This window comes from Rhinolophus sinicus, linkage group LG05, assembly GCF_036562045.2.
Source record: "Rhinolophus sinicus isolate RSC01 linkage group LG05, ASM3656204v1, whole genome shotgun sequence".
Taxonomy (NCBI): domain Eukaryota; kingdom Metazoa; phylum Chordata; class Mammalia; order Chiroptera; family Rhinolophidae; genus Rhinolophus; species Rhinolophus sinicus.
In genome coordinates this window covers 42,627,461-42,645,888 of record NC_133755.1, presented here as the reverse complement: position 1 = coordinate 42,645,888, position 18,428 = coordinate 42,627,461, and the positions used below count along the sequence as shown (strand labels likewise).

The window sequence follows — 18,428 nt, the reverse complement described above, 5'->3', positions numbered from 1 at the left end:
GGCCCTTACACTGAAGAGGGGGAAGAGAAGCCACGAGGGGTTGTGGAACCCTTGGAGCACAGGGAAGGAGACTGCTTGCTCTGCAGATACACACTCACACACGTCCACCTGCAGCTTGGAGTCTCGCGGGCTGCGGCCACCTGCCTCCACCCTGCAAGCTTGCGCCTCCCTTGGACTTGAGTCCCTTTCCTCTCCCCCCTGCCCTTCCGGATTTGCAATCGCAGCGCGGTCTCCGCGGCGGCAGCGGCGGCTGAAGCTACAGGGTGGCGCAGGCAGGCAGGGAGGCTGGGAGGCGGGAGACGCCGGGGGACTTTGCAGGCACGTTTCTGAATAAACTTTCCAATCGCAGGGGGTGCTGTTGCTGTACATTTCACGTAAAACTGAAAGTATCCCACGCCAGAGTGAAGCCCGCTTTTTGACAGCGGCAGTGTGTGTGTGTGAGTGTGTGTGTGTGTGTGTGTGTGTGTGTGCGCGCGCGCGCGCATTAAAGAGACAGGGGTTTATTTCCAACAGGTCTTCCCTAATTTCCCGAGAACGTCTGCAGAAAGGCCAGACCCGGGCTGCGGGTTCCAGCGTGTGCGCCTTGGCTAGGAGCGCTTGAGGAACACGGCGCTGACCCCCCGCGGTCACCCCACCACATGGCCTCCCCGTAGCTCCAGCGAGACAGCGTTCTCTTTCCATTCCCCATTTTCTCTCCCCGGGTAACAGCACAGGAATAGTTGTGCTCTGCCCGTACGAAACATTTTCTTTCTATTCTCAGTGCTTTTGCAGTTGCTCGGGAATGGGAGGGGGTGTGTCCATCCCTGGGACCCGGCTCGGGGACTTCGCTCAATGCCGGGAGCACGTTCCCAGGGATTGGAACTACCGGGACTGCCGGTGCTTTGTCCTCTGGCCTGCGGCCGCTCGGTGAAGTGGACGCCTCGGCGACTCCCTAGCCCAGGGCCCCGCTCTCCCCTCCGGGGGCCGAAACGTGCCCCCAGTCTGGCTCCGGGTTCTTTATTCCTCAGCCTCTCTCTTTCCGCGACCCTAGGGAGATTCGACTCCGTGCTTCCAGTTGCATCCAGACCCAATCGCTTGTGGGGGCGCGTAGAACCACGGCCCTTCCACCCCCAGTTTGGCCTTGGGGGCGCTCTCCCAGCCCTCCGACCCAGGCCTGCACCACTCTCCTCGCCCTTGCCCCTCTCTCCAGGCCGCCAGGGCTCCGGGAAGCCCGGGTGCTGCCCTTCCGGACCCGCCACCCTCCAAACTTGGGCTGGACTCTGTTTCGCCGCGCGCTCCCTCCCGTCTCCCCTCGCCCGCTGCGAAGCTGTAACTTGGAGGCTCAACTCTCAACTTCGGGTGATTTTTCTTTACTATCCTCTCCTTGGGCAAAGTTTCCCGACCGCAGCCGCTGGCTCAGGGCTTTCACTTGGGCCCCGGCGTCCGCACGCGGGGCGAGAGCTCAGCGGCAGTGGTGAGGGGAAGTGGGTGTGCGCACGGAGGAGGGTGTCCGGGAGCAACTCTACCTGGCTTCCCTCCGCCCGCGCTTCCTCGGCCCCGGGCTGCAGCCTCCCCGTACACGCCAGTTTTTTAATTAAAAAAAAAAAATCTTTCATTTTTGGGGTGCGTGTGCTCGAGGAGGAGGGAGCACGTCTTGCTCCCCCCACCCCTTTACCCCCCCGTCACCCCTTTCTTCTTCCCGGGCCACGCCGCTGCTCCGGCGTTGGCTGCGGCCACTCGTGAGCCCGCGGCCCCAGCTCCCCCTCCCCTCCGCCTGCCCCTCCCCCGGGGGCCGCGTCTGGCATCTGCGGAGCCCCCCGCCCCGCACCTCCCCCGCCCCGCACTGGCCATTGGCTTGTCCTGGTCTCTTTTTCATGTCCAGCCCCTGATGTGTGTCCATTGGTGTGAGCTTCCCCTTCCCTCCTCCCCTCTCTCCTGCTCGCCCTGCCCATGTTTTGTGTGTCTCTGTCCATCCAGACTCCTGACGTTCAAGTTCGCAGGGACGTCACGTCCGCACTTGAACTTGCAGCTCAGGGGGGCTTTTGCCATTTTTTTCATCTCTCTCTCTCTCTCTCTCTCTCCCCCTCTATCTCTCCTCTCTCTCTCTCTCTTTTTTTTTTTTTGCTTAAAAAAAAAAAGCCATGACGGCTCTCCCACAATTCATCTTCCCTGCGCCATCTTTGTATTATTTCTAATTTATTTTGGATGTCAAAAGGCACTGATGAAGATATTTTCTCTGGAGTCTCCTTCTTTCTAACCCGGCTCTCCCGATGTGAACCGAGCCGTCGTCCGCCCGCCGCCGCCGCCGCCGCCGCCGCCGCCGCCCGCCCGCCCCGCAGCCCACCATGTCTCGCCGCAAGCAAGGCAAACCCCAGCACTTAAGCAAACGGGAATTCTCGCGTAAGTAACCCAATAATAGTAATAATAATTATTAATAATCACGAGAGTGCGCAGGACAGAAGCAAGAGCGAGGGGGGGAGAGGGGTGTGTGCATGCATTTTAAAATTTTTTCACGAGAAAAACCTCCGAGAGTCGGGATAAAAGAGATTAAAGGGAGGGGGAAAAAAGCAAACCTCATTCCATCTCGAATCATAGCCGTCTGTACTTTTGGGACAGCACGCACCTTTTAATTTTACAAAAATTTGACTCCTCCTCTTTCCTGCTTTCCGCTGCTTTATTTCGCTTTTCGAAAAGGAATGCAATGATTTCCCCTCTAATTTTGCAAAATAATGAACAATGCTATGTATGGATGCGAACAACTCTCTTGCAAACCTAGGGGAGGGAACTGGAGGATAAAGGGGGGTTGCTTCTACTCATCGAAGGAAGGAAAACGGGGTGGGGGGGTAAGAGGGAACCCAAGCCTAAAAAACAATTCCCAGTGAGAAAAGAGGTGAGACTGGCTCTCGGACATCAGCGCGCTCACGGTCAAGTGTGCACCGGGAGGAAAGTAGTCATCTCCACAATAGTGAGAAAGTGGGATTGTGGGATGGGGCCCCCGGCGCTCTGGAGTCTGCCGAGTGTGGAGAAGGGCCGCGGCGGCTGGGAGAGCCGGGCGACCGGGAAAGACGGGAGACGCGGACGGCGCTGCCGCCTTTTGTTCCGGCCGGAGGTGGGTGTTTGTCCCGCTGCCTTTTGTGCCGGCTTCTAGCGCTTGCCCTCCCGCGCCGCCGCCGCCGAAGGGCAGGAGCAAGGGCCCGGGGTGAGCAAAAAAGGGAGGGTGGGCGCGGGTGCCGCCACCGCCTGGGTTGTGGCTGCCCGCCCCGCCCGGGAGAACCTCAGTGGCGGATAGAAGACGCGCAAAATTAAATCAAATTAAATTAAAAACTAAATATAACAAGGCAAGAGAATGTAAAATTTCTTGCCCCAAAACAGAAGCCAAACGCTCCGCGGGCAGTTTCTGCAACGCTCTCCTCTTTGACTCCCCCCCCCACCGCAAAAATCTCACACTCTTTAAATAGGGGGGAAAAATACAATTACCCCCTTCCCCAAAACCTCTTTAGTTGCAAACTTAGAGCGCCGGCGGCACGGAGAGGGAGCGAGGAACTCCCTCCTCTTACTATTTTTTGGAAGATTTTCAAAAAAAGTGGAAGTGGATTTTGATTGGGAAAAATCTCGTGTCTGAATGTTTACAAGCACCGCGTGTGCGGGAGCCTCCTGCCAACAAACAGACAGAGGACCGAGCGCGGCGCGGCAGCCCGGGAGCGGGTGGCTGCCGCGGCCGGGCCTCGCCGGGGCCTCGCCGGGCCTTGCCGCGCCCCCGCCCTTCCCGAGATTGCCCACCCGGCGCCCGGCGCCCGCCCGCCGGCACTGCTGGCAGGCCGCACCGCAACTCTGCGCCAGCGGGGTCCACGGTTCTCTCGCCCCCAGCACAATACCCAAACCTCCCCCCGGCCAACCCGACTGCGAAATCCTCTGGGGAGAAACGCGGCTTTGCAAAACATTTTCATTTTGCGAAGCAACTGAAAAAGCGAGTTTTGCGACCCCCCCCCCCCCAACCCCGGTCTCTTGTCCACAGCTCGGGACGGCGGGGAGGTCCCCACGTGCTTTCCCTGCCCTCCTCCCACCAAGTCTGGTTACCAGCCCCTCCGCTCCCGGAGCGCTGACATGCGGCGGCTGGGGGGGGGGGGGGAGAAGGGTGTTGGGGGTGGTCAGGAGAGTAGTATATTCGAGTACGCGTTTTGGGAGTGCTGAATCTCGGGACTCCGTGCACCTCACCCTTGAGTTCTTTCCCTTTACCCCTGGTCTGGCTCAGTGGGGGGCGGGGGGGGGTCCTTGGGAGCCTATCAGTGGTGGGTGGGTTGCTGTCTCCTCGCTAACAGAGTGCGTCTGGAAAGGCGGGCGGTGGGCACTTAGGAAAGTTTGGCAGTGAGGGAAAGAAAGGCGTGACAGGGCCCACATTCTTTCTCCTCATTCATGACCCTTATTTTAATTTTTGATGCAATTTTAAAGGGCCACAGATACCCAGTTCTGTAGTTTTTAAATCGGGGGGTGTGCTTAGGGAATTGAATTTTTCACTGGGCCCTGGAACTTATCACAGACTTTGGAAGCTTCCCCCGCCCCAGCACGTTGCGGGGCCCTCCCTCTCCCCACCCCCGCGCATCCCTCCCTCGCCGCTCTCCCCCGCCCCCCACTCCCCCGGCTGCGCCGGATGCGGAGCAGACGCGGCGCGCGGCGGTGTGAAGTTACAGCCGGGCCAGGTACCCGCGGGAAGGAAGGGCAGTGTTCGCAGGACTCGGGAAAGCCGGGCCCTTCTTCGGAAGGATGCATTGGGGGCTCAAAGGACAGACTGAGGCGTGCAGTCCGGGCTGCTCCCCTGCCTCCCTCCCCCCATCCCGGGTCCATCTCGGGACACTCCAGGCTGGGTGGATTAGTCCCCCTTTCCCCCCTCCCTAGTGCTTTGGGTTAAGGGACCAGCTTGGAGGGGGTTCGGGGGTCGCTTCTTGTACTGGGTGCAAAGAGGGGGCGGGAGCCATTCGGGTCTTTAGGACCCCCCCAACCCCCCATCCTCCGCTTCTTGGGCTGAAAGAGAGCCATTCGGTCGCTAGGAGGCAGAACAAGATCAAGAAAGCTCAGCGAACTTGAACCTGTACCAGAGCCTCCCCCCACCCCCAGTTCTGCGTTTCTCCGCCGGGGAGGGAAGAGCTTTGCGAGGGTGGGGGTGGGGGAAATGGACGGTTAGGCAGAATTCCCTTTCTCCCCTCATCACCTCTTAGGTCTTTGTTCTTCATTTTGACTTTAAAAATGCTTCAGGCCAGGGCTGCGTGGAAGCGCCCGGGCGCACCGACAAGCCCCGGGCACGGAGAGCGGAGCAGGGTGGAGTTCTCGCTTTCTCTCGGGGCGGGCATTTTTGGTAGGGAGGAAAGGGGAATGAGCGCCCTTCGGCTTCGGGGTAAGGCCAAAGGGCAGGATCCCGCAAGTTTGCACTTAATCTCTAGGTTCACTCCTTCCACCTTCTCATCCCCGCGCAAAGCACCTACCCCCGGCTCCTCCGCCTCCTGCAACTCTTGCCTCCGAGCCCGAAATCACAACAATAGTAATAGTTATCATCGTAATGATGCGGGCAAGCAGCGTCATTAATAATGAATAACCTCAGCGGCCGCCGCGCTGCGCACACCAGTGCCGGGAATTGCGGGAGAAATGCATTTGCCGAGATCTCCCAAAGTAAAGTGTGAGCCTGTGGACACAGAATGAATTTCAGGAGCCGCGCTTGAGGTGTGTGCGGTGATATCGAGACTGCACCAGGTTAACCAGCTGAGTTTTTTAAGCCTCGAGTACCATTTCTCCCAACTGGCGGGCCCAGGGAACCTCGTCACCCGGCGGTCGGGCTGGATGGACGTGGAGGAGGCAGTCGGGGCCCCTGGCCGCCAGCCGCCTCCTGGCCCCGGGCCCTACGGCCCTGCGGCCGCTGCTGCACGTGTTCGCAGCGAGCGCCGCGGTAGCCTGCAGCCTGCACGCTGCTCGCTTTGTGCTTCATAGTCCCTGCGCCCAACTTCACTTTCTGCACAGCCCGACCCGGCCGGGCCCCCTGCCCCGGGCCTGTCGTCCCTGCCTTAGCTTTTGTTTCTTTGCTTTTCCTCTCTACATTTCAGCCTCGGTTTGCTTCCTTACCCTGTTAAGACAATTATAGGGAAAGACTTGGAAAGCAAACTTGAAGGCAGATCTCCTCCCACCCCCCCAGCAGCCCTCGTTTCCCTTGCTCCTTCCCTACATTTCTTCTAAGGCTTTTTTTTTTTTTTGTAATTTATTCCTTTGCAATTGCAGAGAGAGGAACGAGATCTCAGCCGCTGGGGCATTGAGACGTTTCAGTCTGTCTTGCTGTTTGAACGCAGAAGCATTTTATTTTCTATTTCTCCCCTTGTAGAGAATTCGCGGCTAATTATTATGATTATTTGCTCACTCCCTTCCACTTCAGTCCTGGACTCTCCGCTTTGTAGCAGGAGCTTAGGCCCGAGCTTAGAAAAGATAGTATTGTGGGGGCGAAGGAGGATGGAGTTGAATTGAAGGAGGGGGTAAAATGGCTGAGGTTAGGAATATTTTCCGGGAAAGAGGAATTTGCATTAAAATACAGAGAAATTATCAGATGCCCAGAAAGGAAATGTTGATTGCCACTGAGAAAAAAACGTCAATGCAAATCAGTAGACTACACCAAGAGAACTGTATTCTCATATTTTCTTTGTGCCCCACTTCGTCTGATTTTTAATAATATAGCAACAATAATAAGAACAGGCTTTGGAATTTCTCTGAACATCACTAGCCAAATGTTTTGCAGGGAGCCCGATGTTAAACGTATTTCATACATTAGGATATAATTCTTGTTAATTAGCAATAATTTACGTTAAGAGCATAGAAAATGTTGAGGTTACAGGTTTTATATCTGTACATTTGATCATCTTGTTATTTTCAAGAACTTTGCCTCCTATAAAATTAATTAGGTGAAATGTGGAGGTGTAATCAGCAACCTCTGAATTACCACTTCATTTCCTGGTTTTGATTATAAATCAGTTCAGTCACTACATTTAGAAGACCTTAACCAAGTCTGTTTTGTACCGCATTACCTTTAACTATTTGATACCTAGGAGAATATTTCCATTTGCTCCCAAATAATATTTACACTTTAAGAAATGTGTCAGGCCTTGGGAATAAAAAAACAAATCTTAACGGAGTTTTTTTTTTAAAATGTTTTTTCCAAAGGGTCTATGTACTACTAACTTTAGTAAAATAAAATATTTTTTCTTAGTCTTTCTTCAGTCTGTAAACCTCAGAACTTGTAGTTAATGCTGAAAAACCACAACAAAACTACATTTGTTAATGTGTACCTTAAATCCTTAATTCAAATAGCAGGGATCTTGGAGAACGACTTTCTTATTCAGTTCCTCATTGGGTCAAAATGAAAGCAAATGTAGGATAAAAATGACATAGAGGCATAATGCACAAGCATTTCTGTTTGTCTTCTTTTATTTGAAAAGTATGCATGTGTAGTCTGTATTTATCTTTTGGTCAGTGTGTTGGGCAAAGAAACATAAGTGCTTACCTTGCTGTCTTTATTAGTAGGAATATAACCTTCATATTCCTGTGGTGACCTTATGTTAAATTAGGAGGAGGACCAGAGGCTAGAAATTATGACATGTCCTACTTGAGCACAGGTGCAGCTAGGCAGGGCTCTCTCAATATTATTTCACCCAGCACATCTGGGAGTTACTCCAGATCTTCCCCCTCAATATTCAACCTGGGTAGGGTTGAAATAAATTTAACCTGAGTTCACTGGATTTTTGCACTTTATCAAAATCTGTTCCAATATTCTACACTCAAATTAAAATCTATTTTTTGATTCTCTGTGGCTTTAAGTTCATTAAATGTGAAATTGGCAGCTTGCTAAAGAAGGTCAGACTGATTAACTGTTTAAGACATACATTTTCTGCTTCAGTTTTATTAACTGGCAGCATCCTGGATGTGTTGTGTATTTTGTGATTTTTTTTTTTTCATAGAGTAAGCATAAGGTTTCAGGAGCAGAGCCTTACCAACTCTTTTTTTCCCCTTTGGAAGGTCAAAAAATGATAGAAGCTGTTCAAATAGATGTTGAAGTATTTTGGTGCAAAGTTAAAAAAAGGAAACAGGAATGAAAGACGTACCTACCTTGTTATACCATCCGCTGGTGATTATGTGAGCAGAAATAGTCCCATAATGAAGCGTTTTAGAGCTCATTCAGAAAATTAGTCAACTTTGACAACATTAGGCAAAGTATTTCAAGTCTAAAGAAAGGACTTCTCAGCCTTGTTCTGAAATGCGGCGTTTTGCTTGACCATTCTGATTTTTATGTGATGGGGGCCACCAAGTGCAAACATGTTTGGAATATTTTAGGGTTTCTTTCTTCAGAATGAAAAAATGACTAATTGGCTTATTTTCTTAAGTACTCAAAAGTATCCCATTTAGCTAATGTGTCTGAGAAGAATTGCCAGTGAATTTGGTATTTCTTTGATTTTGTGGCACTGCTGAGATTGAGATCAGAAAGGTTTTTGGCAGTGTGAGTTATGCTGCGTTATGATTATTATTTAGATCTGTTTCACAGGTGAATGCAGTCGTTTTCTTATTACGGCGGTGTAAATGTGGCACATTTTCTGTGTGATGTAGTAGCTTTCTAATTTATGAAGCTATGTCTTTATTCTTAGGAGTATATACATTCACACACAAAGGGTGTGTATGTTTATTCACTTCTCCTTTTATTCTTTGGCACAATAGACAACTTAGTCTATAGGAAAAAAGAAACTTGGTTTCAATCCATGTTTTCATCAAGTTTTTCGGTGGGGGTAGTTATTATTTAAGTTTTCTTTAGGCCTTCTGCATTAACTATTTAACAGTCACATTCTTCCCAAACTCACAAACCAGATACATTTATTGTTGTTGTTGTTATTGTGTGTGTGTGTGTGTGTGTGTGTGTGTGTGTCTGGAATTATGCAAGTCAGACAGTTTTCTTTAAATATATGATGATTTGCCTCATTGGTAAATTTGCTTGCTTGTTGACCACCTCCACAGCCTTGTACATTTTAGGTGCTCACATTTTATGGGTGTTATATGGAGGAGCCTAGAAACACTTTATGTAATGTGGTGGGGTGGGATGGGATTAAGAATGAATGTATTTCCCCCTTTTCTCTCCTTTCTGGCATTCTAATAATTGTGCTTTTGTTTCTCCAACCACAGCCGAACCTCTTGAAGCCATTCTTACAGATGATGAACCAGACCACGGCCCTTTGGGAGCTCCAGAAGGGGACCATGACCTCCTCACGTGTGGGCAGTGCCAGATGAACTTCCCATTGGGGGACATTCTTATTTTTATCGAGCACAAACGGAAACAATGCAATGGCAGCCTCTGCTTAGAAAAAGCTGTGGATAAGCCACCTTCCCCTTCACCAATCGAGATGAAAAAAGCATCCAATCCTGTGGAGGTTGGCATCCAGGTCACGCCAGAGGATGACGATTGTTTATCAACGTCATCTAGAGGAATTTGCCCCAAACAGGAACACATAGCAGGTAAATGAGAAGCAAGGAGAAAAGCTGTTTGCATGTTTTCTTTTCATTTGCAGAGGCGCTGTAGCCAAGCACTAAGGAATGGTGAAGTGCTTTCTGTATTTCTCCATGTGACTGTCCATGACAGCCCTGTAATGTTAAAATAATCATTCCTATTACTTACATCCAGAACACAAAAAAATAAATATTTCCACTTCACTGAGTCAGCTGTAGGTGCAATAGGTACACACACCTGATACCTTCTCTCTGGATCTCCAGATTCTGAATTTCTCCCCTTTTTTCTTCCCTTCTTATTTTTAAGTGTTCAATCTTACTACACCTAGCCTAATTTCCAATGTCCATTTCTAGCCTTGGGGACAATTCAGAGGCAAAGCAGCCATATAGACATTTGTAGTTTGGCGAATGACCTGTTTGAGTCAGGCCTCCCTAGGGGTTCAGTTAGTTCTCAAGGCTTCCATGAAGTGGGCTGGGCTGGCAGGGTGTTTTGAGAGGGTGGAAAGAGTTAACTGAGCTTCAGGGCTAGCCTTGGATCCATATTGGCTGTCAGCCCGTATGGGGCTGTAATTAAACACAGCCCCGTGGTGGGATGACACCATGACCTTGACTTTAAGATGCCATTTTCGACTGGCCAGGCCAGAGTAAAGAGGGCAGTTGCTGAAGCGCACAGACATGCTTACTCGAAAAGTTTAAGGGCATGTTGGAAATTTCAAAAGGTTGGTTTGACAGGAACGGCTGCTCCCTGCAGCCTGCCTCCTCAGCTAAATGATAAATGCTTCTCTCTGCTCTCTCTTGTCTCTGATGTGGTTTTGACAGATGTATCTTGATTTTGTTTGTGGTTTACACAACCACATGTCACCCTTACAAATGTCCAGTCCAGACTTCCACTGTTTCTGCTATAACACAATGTAAAAATTCTCTTGGAAAAGTACATGCAATACATTCAACAGCTCTCCTTCCTTTGGTTAATTTTAGCAGAGAGGTAGCTAGGTGTGTGGGTTTCTCAGCCACACAAGGGAAAAGGAATTAACAGCTAACAGAGGGACTTAAATCCCTACTCTTAGTGATAAACAGCAACACTCTATAGTGGCCTTTAAAACGTATTTTTTAACGAAACAACAGTGATTTAATATGTAAGACAAAGTGAATGCAGATTCTACGGTGACAAAAACAGCATGCCTGTTGTGGATCACTTTCCTCTATTTTTCTCTGCTCCCTCCCCCTAAGGCAGAAGATTTGTTCAGTTTTAGGCAAGGTGGTGCATATAATCAATTGATTCACTGGAAGTTGTCTCTCTGACCTAGTTTGACCACAGAGTTGAACTGTAGTAGGTCAGTGGTCCGGAGAGGATTAAATGTCGTATTATTTCTCCTCTCCCCCTCTGGAATTTGATCATTAAAATCAAATGTGGCATTTTCTTTCCTTTTTAAAAAATGCTTCCTGCAGTAGCACTCAGATACTTCTCCTTTAGTGCAGTGAGAAATCTGCACCCAGGGATGCTGCATTTACAAAATATTTTTCTTGAATCCACCACATTTCGCTTATGTGACATGTAGGTTAAGATTTTATCTCCACCCCCTTCCCCCACCCCCCAGTAGGATATGGGAATGGCCATTTCCATGTACTGTCTTGTGACTGGAAGGAAAATGAACAGAAGTGTAAGGCATGATTAATGAAGCAGGAGCAAGCGGAAGGGGATTTGTCGTCTTCAGAGATCCAAAGCCTTTCTAAATCACCAAATATGGAGTAACACTTGCGTGATGTAACATCGTATTTACATATTGAGCTGCTCGTTTAAAAGACAAAACACAGTGTCTGTCAAGCAAGAATTAAAACCACACTTCTTACTGAGGTCCCAGATAGGTTATTCAGTCTCAGATTAAGCAGCTCAAAAATTCTGTGCTTCTGTACTTAGAGGAGGAATCTAAGAGCTGGGGGAAAGGCCCTATAGGAAAGGCCTTTTACTGTTACAGTTGTGAATCTATGTAGGGAAAGAAAAGATATTTTCCTTACCTTTCTGGTTGTATATTATTGTTATGTTTTTAAAGAACGTGTACAATAACAGAGTCCAGAGAAGCCAAAAACAAAAGACAACTTTAAAATGTTTTATAGGGTTAATACAAAATAATTCATTGAAGTGAAAAGCTATCTAAGATATTCAGTGGGTGCACAAATGCTGCGACTCAGGTGAGGTAAACCTTGCATGCACGAATAATTACAGAGCCTTGAATCCTTTCATTGTGTTTAATCACCTATTCCCACCCTGGAATTGGCTGTACATAAATAGCATGGTCACATCTCAAAGCGAGATGTCAGTAACTAGCATCATGACTTCTCATAATTCATAGTAATGAATTAAGAGTTTCCTATGGTGAAATTAACATTCTACCATGGCACATAAATTAAGATGCCCTGGCCCTCAGGTGCCTCTGAAGTCAAGTTCTGGAAGACGGCTGTGTACTCCCAGCCCATTTCTCTCAAGCACGTCTTCACAATTCCAAGTCTGCTTTTCTTTTTATGGTGAGGAAGGAAACAATAAGAGTAATCATTCAGTGGATATTTGAATCGTGTCACAAAAAGAAAGGAGAAGCAGTGCTCTGTATTAAGAAAGAGATATATTGATGAATCTCTAGAAGAATATGTTTGGCAACCACATAAAAGGTAGTCATTTAAGTGTGCTGTGTAGGAAAGGCTTTATTAAAGTGGTGTAAGTTGGGTTTGAGCTCACTGTGCTCTGTGCCATTTTAACAGGCAGGAAGCAGGAATGAAACAGAGACAGATCTTCCTGAGATAAATAAAGCTTAGAATTTGGGGCTTTCAGATAGGAGAATGAGGTAGAGTTCTTTAAATCTTTAGTAAAATGGTATGCATTTTGACTGAATATAGGCTTCTCAATAGTGAGTATTTCTGAGAAAGGATAATTTTTACCTGGCGAATAGAGGGGTATGTATGTGTTAACTAGACACATATATGTGGATCAGGTTGCTTTCTTCATTTTACTCAAATAGTCAAAATGTATGACTATGACCCATTGAGACCATTGAAATAGTATTAATTTAACTGGAAATGAGCAGGTTATACTGTGCGGGGCCCAGTCCATCAATTTGTGTGTCAGATATCCACCATCAGCAGCCTTTGACTGGCAGTCAGGGCTTTTAATAGGGGTTTGGTTTTGTTTTCTAGTCTCATGTTTTATGATGGGAACATATTCATTGGAGATTAGTGAATATAAAACTGCTGTTCACTTATAGAAAAGGCCACAAAATATTATCCCACAGTATCAGATTTGAGGTTTTGGCTTATTGAACATAGAAATCTTTAAATTAGGACTGGGCTATCATAAAGTTAGCTTTTTGAGAGAATGGGAGAAAATATGACAAGTTCTGTAAAATGAAGTAAAGTCTACTGCTATTGATATGTAACATTTTTTTCCTCCTTAAAATCCTGAACATAGACATTTATATCAGGGTATTTGAAAATGACTTGCCTAGACAATACACCTCATATCTAAATAATAGTATGTCTAAGACAGATGCTCTAATGAAGGTAGAAATACTAATTCAAAATAGAAATACATTAACATGTTACTTAAAGGTAAATCAAGTATAACATAAGTAAAACATACTTATGCTTTTCAGAATTTAGAAAATCAACTTGCCTTTTCTCTTTGTACCCATTCTGATTCTTCCCTAGCTCAGACTGATCTGGAGGATGGTATTTGTATACTTTACAGTGTAATTGTAAATGAGACTAAATTATCGTATCCTATCATGACTACTTATTTTTCATTTTTCTTCATTTGTGTGATTCTGAATAAAAACTACTGACTGCTGAAGTGAATTTTTAGCATGACAGCTAAACAACAACAACAACAACAACAACAAAAGCCCAGTATACTGATTAACATTTTACTTGTCTTCAGAATCCAGAGTCTAGAGAATATTGTTTACTAATAAGTACCTGGGATTTTCATTGGGAGCCTGTATTTGTGAGGCCACTACCCAAAGAGCCATGTCCATGAGACTGGGAGTCCTATATACAAGCTGTATTTGTAAATAAGACAGAGAAAGGTTGTGAACTGGCAGCTTGGATGTTTTGTCAAAGTGCAATGTCAGAGAAACTCTTTCTAAGACAAATTGTAAATAGAACTGTCACAGTGATTGCATGATTGAGCTGCAGAAGTGTCTTACAATTGTTGGCATTGTCAGAGGACTTTTGAAAGCTTAATTAAACACAGTGGCCCACATGGCTGCTAAATTTACTTCGGAAAGCCAAAAAGAAAAAAAAAAAAATCTGAAATGTGGAAGATCCCCCAAATCCTAAGTTCTTCAGACATTACCCTTCTGGTGACACAGAAAAGATGCATTGTGCATTTCCCTAGTTGTCTTTTATAAATAATAGTTTTGAGAATAGGGCCACGTGATATGAAGATCATCCTGTGTGTGATGTGGCGATTGTGTTAGTTTTTCTGTCTCCTGCTGTTACAGACAGTTAATGTAAAAATGGCCTTTTATTGGAAACACAAATATGTATTCACTTCAAGAACAGGAGCAGAGGGAGAAAGTTTCCCTCCCATTCTCTGTGTTTATTCTGTGAAAGCCTGAAAAAACAGTGCTGTAATTTCTTAAATCACCCCATTCCTTGTTGTGTTGCAAGTTGTGCCTTTTACTTTAAAGGATCTGAAATCTGTTTTGCACACCTTTCTCCTAGAGAATGTGGCATTTAATTGTGGAGCTGCCCATGGGCTGGAAAATGCAAGTGGGTGTAGAAACATGCAGGCGATGTCAGGACAGCGAACCTTAAGCTCAGGGAAGAGGCGAGTTAGATGCATATTAATGGCATATTTTAGAATCCTGGAAAATCATTAATGTCACACTGCAGCATCAATGTACTTTGGCTAATGCGAGAGGACTAAATTGGAGTATATAACAAACATGCAAATCCTAGGGAAGCATTTTTCAGAAATTCATGATTTTTTAGTGAAAGTGTTTAATAAAGGAGAATACATGAATGGTGGCTTCCCACATTAGTCAGTGAGAAAAAAAGTAAGTTTGGCTTTCCTTTGGGGGAATATCTGAAATTTAACCAAAGTAGCACAGTTAGGGAGATGCACCGGGATTGTGTCATTTGATGTTAATTTAATCTACTTTAGTTGGCCTGTTCACTCCCTTTATTGCTCAAAGAAATCATTTGACAAAATTTACCCCAAGCCCAAGTCTGTTTTTACATACAGTAGTACCAGCTTTGTGCAATAAAAAGCACTTAGCATCAAGCTGGACCCAGCCTGGCACCTTGCCACTTTTTTAGCAAGAGATTTAATCACCAAGGATCTTTAGTACCTTTCTGCTTGTTCAGATTTCATTTAGGTCATGGTTATGTCAGCAGTGTTGTTATTACAAGGATTTAAAAAAATTTTTTTAACTTACTGCCCATTTTTAACATTACCTCAAATCAAGCAGGTTTTTATTTTATGTGTCAATTTGGAAGGACATTAATAAAATTCATAAAATATGTTCAGACTATATAATTTAATGGATAATGCCTAGTATTTTTATTTGTAATACAAATAGAAAATTGGCCGTTGTAGCCCTCCCTCCTCTGTTCTTTCCTCCTACCCAGGTAAATAAGCATCCTTCAGGTGCTTCTCCCCGTTACTTCCAGGGTACAGAGCTCTGGCCAGTATCAGTAAATTTACCTTTGTAATTTGCCATGTAGTTTTTACAACAATGACCTAATTAATTTGAGCATGAACCATATTATTGCTACTAGAGTCATTTTCTGTCACAAACTTAATTTCCAGGAAATGTAACCTGACGAATAAGAATGCTTTAGCTCTCCACATGTGCTCCTAGAGACCAGAGGCAGATTTAAAATAATAATAATATAAAAAAAAAAGCCAGCATTATTAAAGCCAGTATGTTTGGTGCCAAACTCAATTTGAAGCCAGTAAACATCAGACTGTATTTCTAATCAGTTTTAGAATGTAACGCAGTCCATATTGGGTTCACTGGAATTTGTCTCCCTGCTTTTTTACTGGCCAGCTGCACTCCCTATGCATTTTTAAAACATTTCAGCAAAGGCTTTTGCTGTTCTTAGCAGGGTTTCTAACTTGGGGTCTATTTCTGAGCTCATTCGTCATTCTGCGATGGCATTGAGTTAGGTTGGCAAGGGAAGGATTTGAGGCATGGGGGGTGGTGAGGTCACTTCTGACCCCAGCAGGGAATAGGTGAGCTTCATTTGCCTTTACAATAGGCACACAGTTACTGCACCTTGGAGGAGCTCTCAGGTGCCGCTCAGATGGGCGCATGTAAATGCCCTGTCAGATACGGAGCTAGAATATTAATGCTTCTTCCACCACCGCACCGTAATAAAGCTGTACACAGCCAGCTTAATATGCAGCTAGTCTGGGGAATTGTGTAAACTTAGATAGCCCAATGTGAAAGACAGCGATGTAAAAATGCTCGATATGCCACAGTTTCCATTCTTGTTCTCCTGTGATCTATTGCAAAATGAAAACATCATCCTTTCCTCCTCTTGGAGTTGTCCCCCCAACTCTGCCACGTCCCAATCCACCACCAGAATTTTTTGCATGTGCTGGTATGGAGAAATGCAACATAATTTGTTTCATATGGTTAATTACAGGCGTTTGAATATTTAAAAATTTAAATAGTCACAGTTCCAGCTTTTCCTGTTAAAAGTATGTGATTTGAACAAAGAGAGTACAGTGTAAATATTTGTGGTGATTTGCAACACCCCTCTTACTCCATTAAACACACACACGCGCACGCGCACGCGCATGCATACACACACATTCAGTTTAAATCTAGTGCCGACTCACAGAACTTCTGTACCTTCATATGTATTTTTCTAAGCAACTCTTCACTGGAACTCCATTAAAATATTTTACCATTATTTTTGAGTCCACTGTTGCTTCAGGTTTTAAAGAGGATTTTTATAATGTGTTCATTTAACAGAATCAACAGCTGTCAGAACCAGTTGTGGTAAATCCACAAAACATACAAAGAAAAATACACACGTTTCCTGAAACAAAACACTTGGAAAAATAAGCTGCCAAGAACTGGTGAATGAGAAGTTTGCAGAAAGGGAACCGGAGTGTTTCATCTCTGGGTTCCCCCTAGAGACTGATCTGAGCGGATCTGATGCAATGCCGCTGGAAGGCTTACCTGTACAGGTTGCTGCCCTGAGCCAGTGTGCTATGTACAAGGACGAGGTTCTCACCCTCTTCTGCCCCCTTTATGATCTCTTTAGATCGATAAAAATACCAAATTCTTAGAGTGCTCAACAACAAATTATATCCACCAAAGGTGAGATGATCAGGTTTAAACTTACTGTAAAAGAGGCGAGAAGGCGCCTTGCACACCCTTTTCCAGATAGGGTTGGCAGCGTGTTACTCAGAAATGAATCGGGCCCGCCAGGGAATTCCCAGAGGGAACCTGGAGCAGGCATGTTGATGAAGGGGATACCTGGGGACCTTTGGCCACTCACAATGAGTTTCTGTTTGTATCTTCACTCTTGTTAGCATTGGTGATGAACAATTACACCTACAATTTGATCTTAGTTTTAGATAGAAGTGAGTCCACTGATTAAAAACTCCCATTAAAATGAAGAATGGAATTATTGTGAAACCTGCAAAGGTGCTTTCAAAAAGAACACAGGTGCTGTTGTGTTCCCCCCCCTTTCTATTTTCTTTTTGAACTTTCTAAAAAACACAAGTTAGCCCTCTGCTAAGCATCAGGGCATTTAAATTTATATTCATCAGTTGTTCATTTTCTTGATATGTAATGATGCATAAAAAAAGCTGCAAAAAAAAAAAGTCACATCTGTTAATTTTTAGGGAAATAAGGTGTAGGTAGCTGGGATCCTTACCTTTGCTGGAGCATAACACACTACATGCCACGTCTGATCTTTTACATTTTAAATAATGGAGTTTTTCTTTGGGGGAAAAAAAAAATCTCAAGTATTTCTTTATATTGACTCGGGATACCATGATTTCATGATTTATTTACATTTAGGGGGCAGCTCACAATGAGCCATTTACTGCTCATTTTAGCTGCCCCCTCCCAAGTCTTTGAGTTCACAGTTAAAACAATGCATTTACCAGTGTTAAAATTTAAATCTTATGATTTTCTCTCCCCTGCTTCATCTCATCCTAAGATTAAAAAACGAAAAATTTATTCTTTTACATTTAAAAGTGAACATTGGCTACTGAAGAATGATTTAAAGACTGAGAAAAATTTTAATAATAAATCGTAACCTTCTCATGTTATGTTTTTGTTATGTTAAGGGGAAAAATCAATAAGGAAAAATTTAATTCTGATAAAGATACTCTTGGATCTTTGAAAACAACTGCTGTCCTTTTAACTAAAACATTTGAGCAGCTTCAAAGACTATGTATTTCTTCTGATCTTGGAGCTGTGTGACTGGTAGCAAGAAAGAAAAAAAAATCTTATTCTACATACAAGTGGATTGCTTAACAAGTCTGCACAGACACGTACTTGTTTGTACAATAGAGATAAAAATTCCTGTATAAAAATAATTCAGCTGCTGACAGCAGGCATTGTTGTTGGACCTGTCTTTTGTGCTTGTCCCAGCTCTGGGCCCCCTCCCCCTCTATCTGCTTGGGGCAGCTTGCTGCCTGCAGACTCCTGACCAGAAGTTAATTGCTATATATTAGATATATAGGTATTGTATCTAAAGAGGACTATCTTCAGCCTTCCTATATGCATTCCACTCTACTTTCTGATGTGACTGCAGCATTGCCAGCAGGGGGGTGGCAGGCAAACGCTCTAATAGGGAAAATGACTTGAAGGCAGTTAGGGGAAATTTGGCCTTCAAGTCCCATTTGCTCTGCAGTGTAGCATCGGTTTCTAAACTTTTGTTTTTAATCTAATTCTGATTTACTCTGTCAC

The 18,428-nt window shown here is 45.4% G+C and overlaps 1 protein-coding gene across 11 annotated transcripts in view; it reads left to right on the top strand.

Annotated features, from left to right (window-relative positions):
• The first annotated feature begins 516 nt into the window (after positions 1-516).
• The window catches only part of BCL11A (BCL11 transcription factor A), a 100,194-nt gene continuing 82,282 nt past the window's right edge, over positions 517-18,428 (top strand). For 2 of the 11 annotated variants that reach the window (XM_019717276.2, XM_019717267.2), the window contains exons 1-2: positions 1,815-2,379; positions 9,175-9,504. In XM_019717276.2, the coding sequence (XP_019572835.1) occupies positions 2,325-2,379; positions 9,175-9,504 (385 nt within the window). In that variant the 5' untranslated portion in view covers positions 1,815-2,324. Of the gene's footprint in view, positions 1,339-1,814; positions 2,380-2,863; positions 3,089-4,542; positions 4,677-5,354; positions 5,692-9,174; positions 9,505-18,428 lie in introns of those variants that run through there. The other 9 variants (XM_074332008.1, XM_074332011.1, XM_074332009.1 and 6 more) reach the window with 9 other exon arrangements.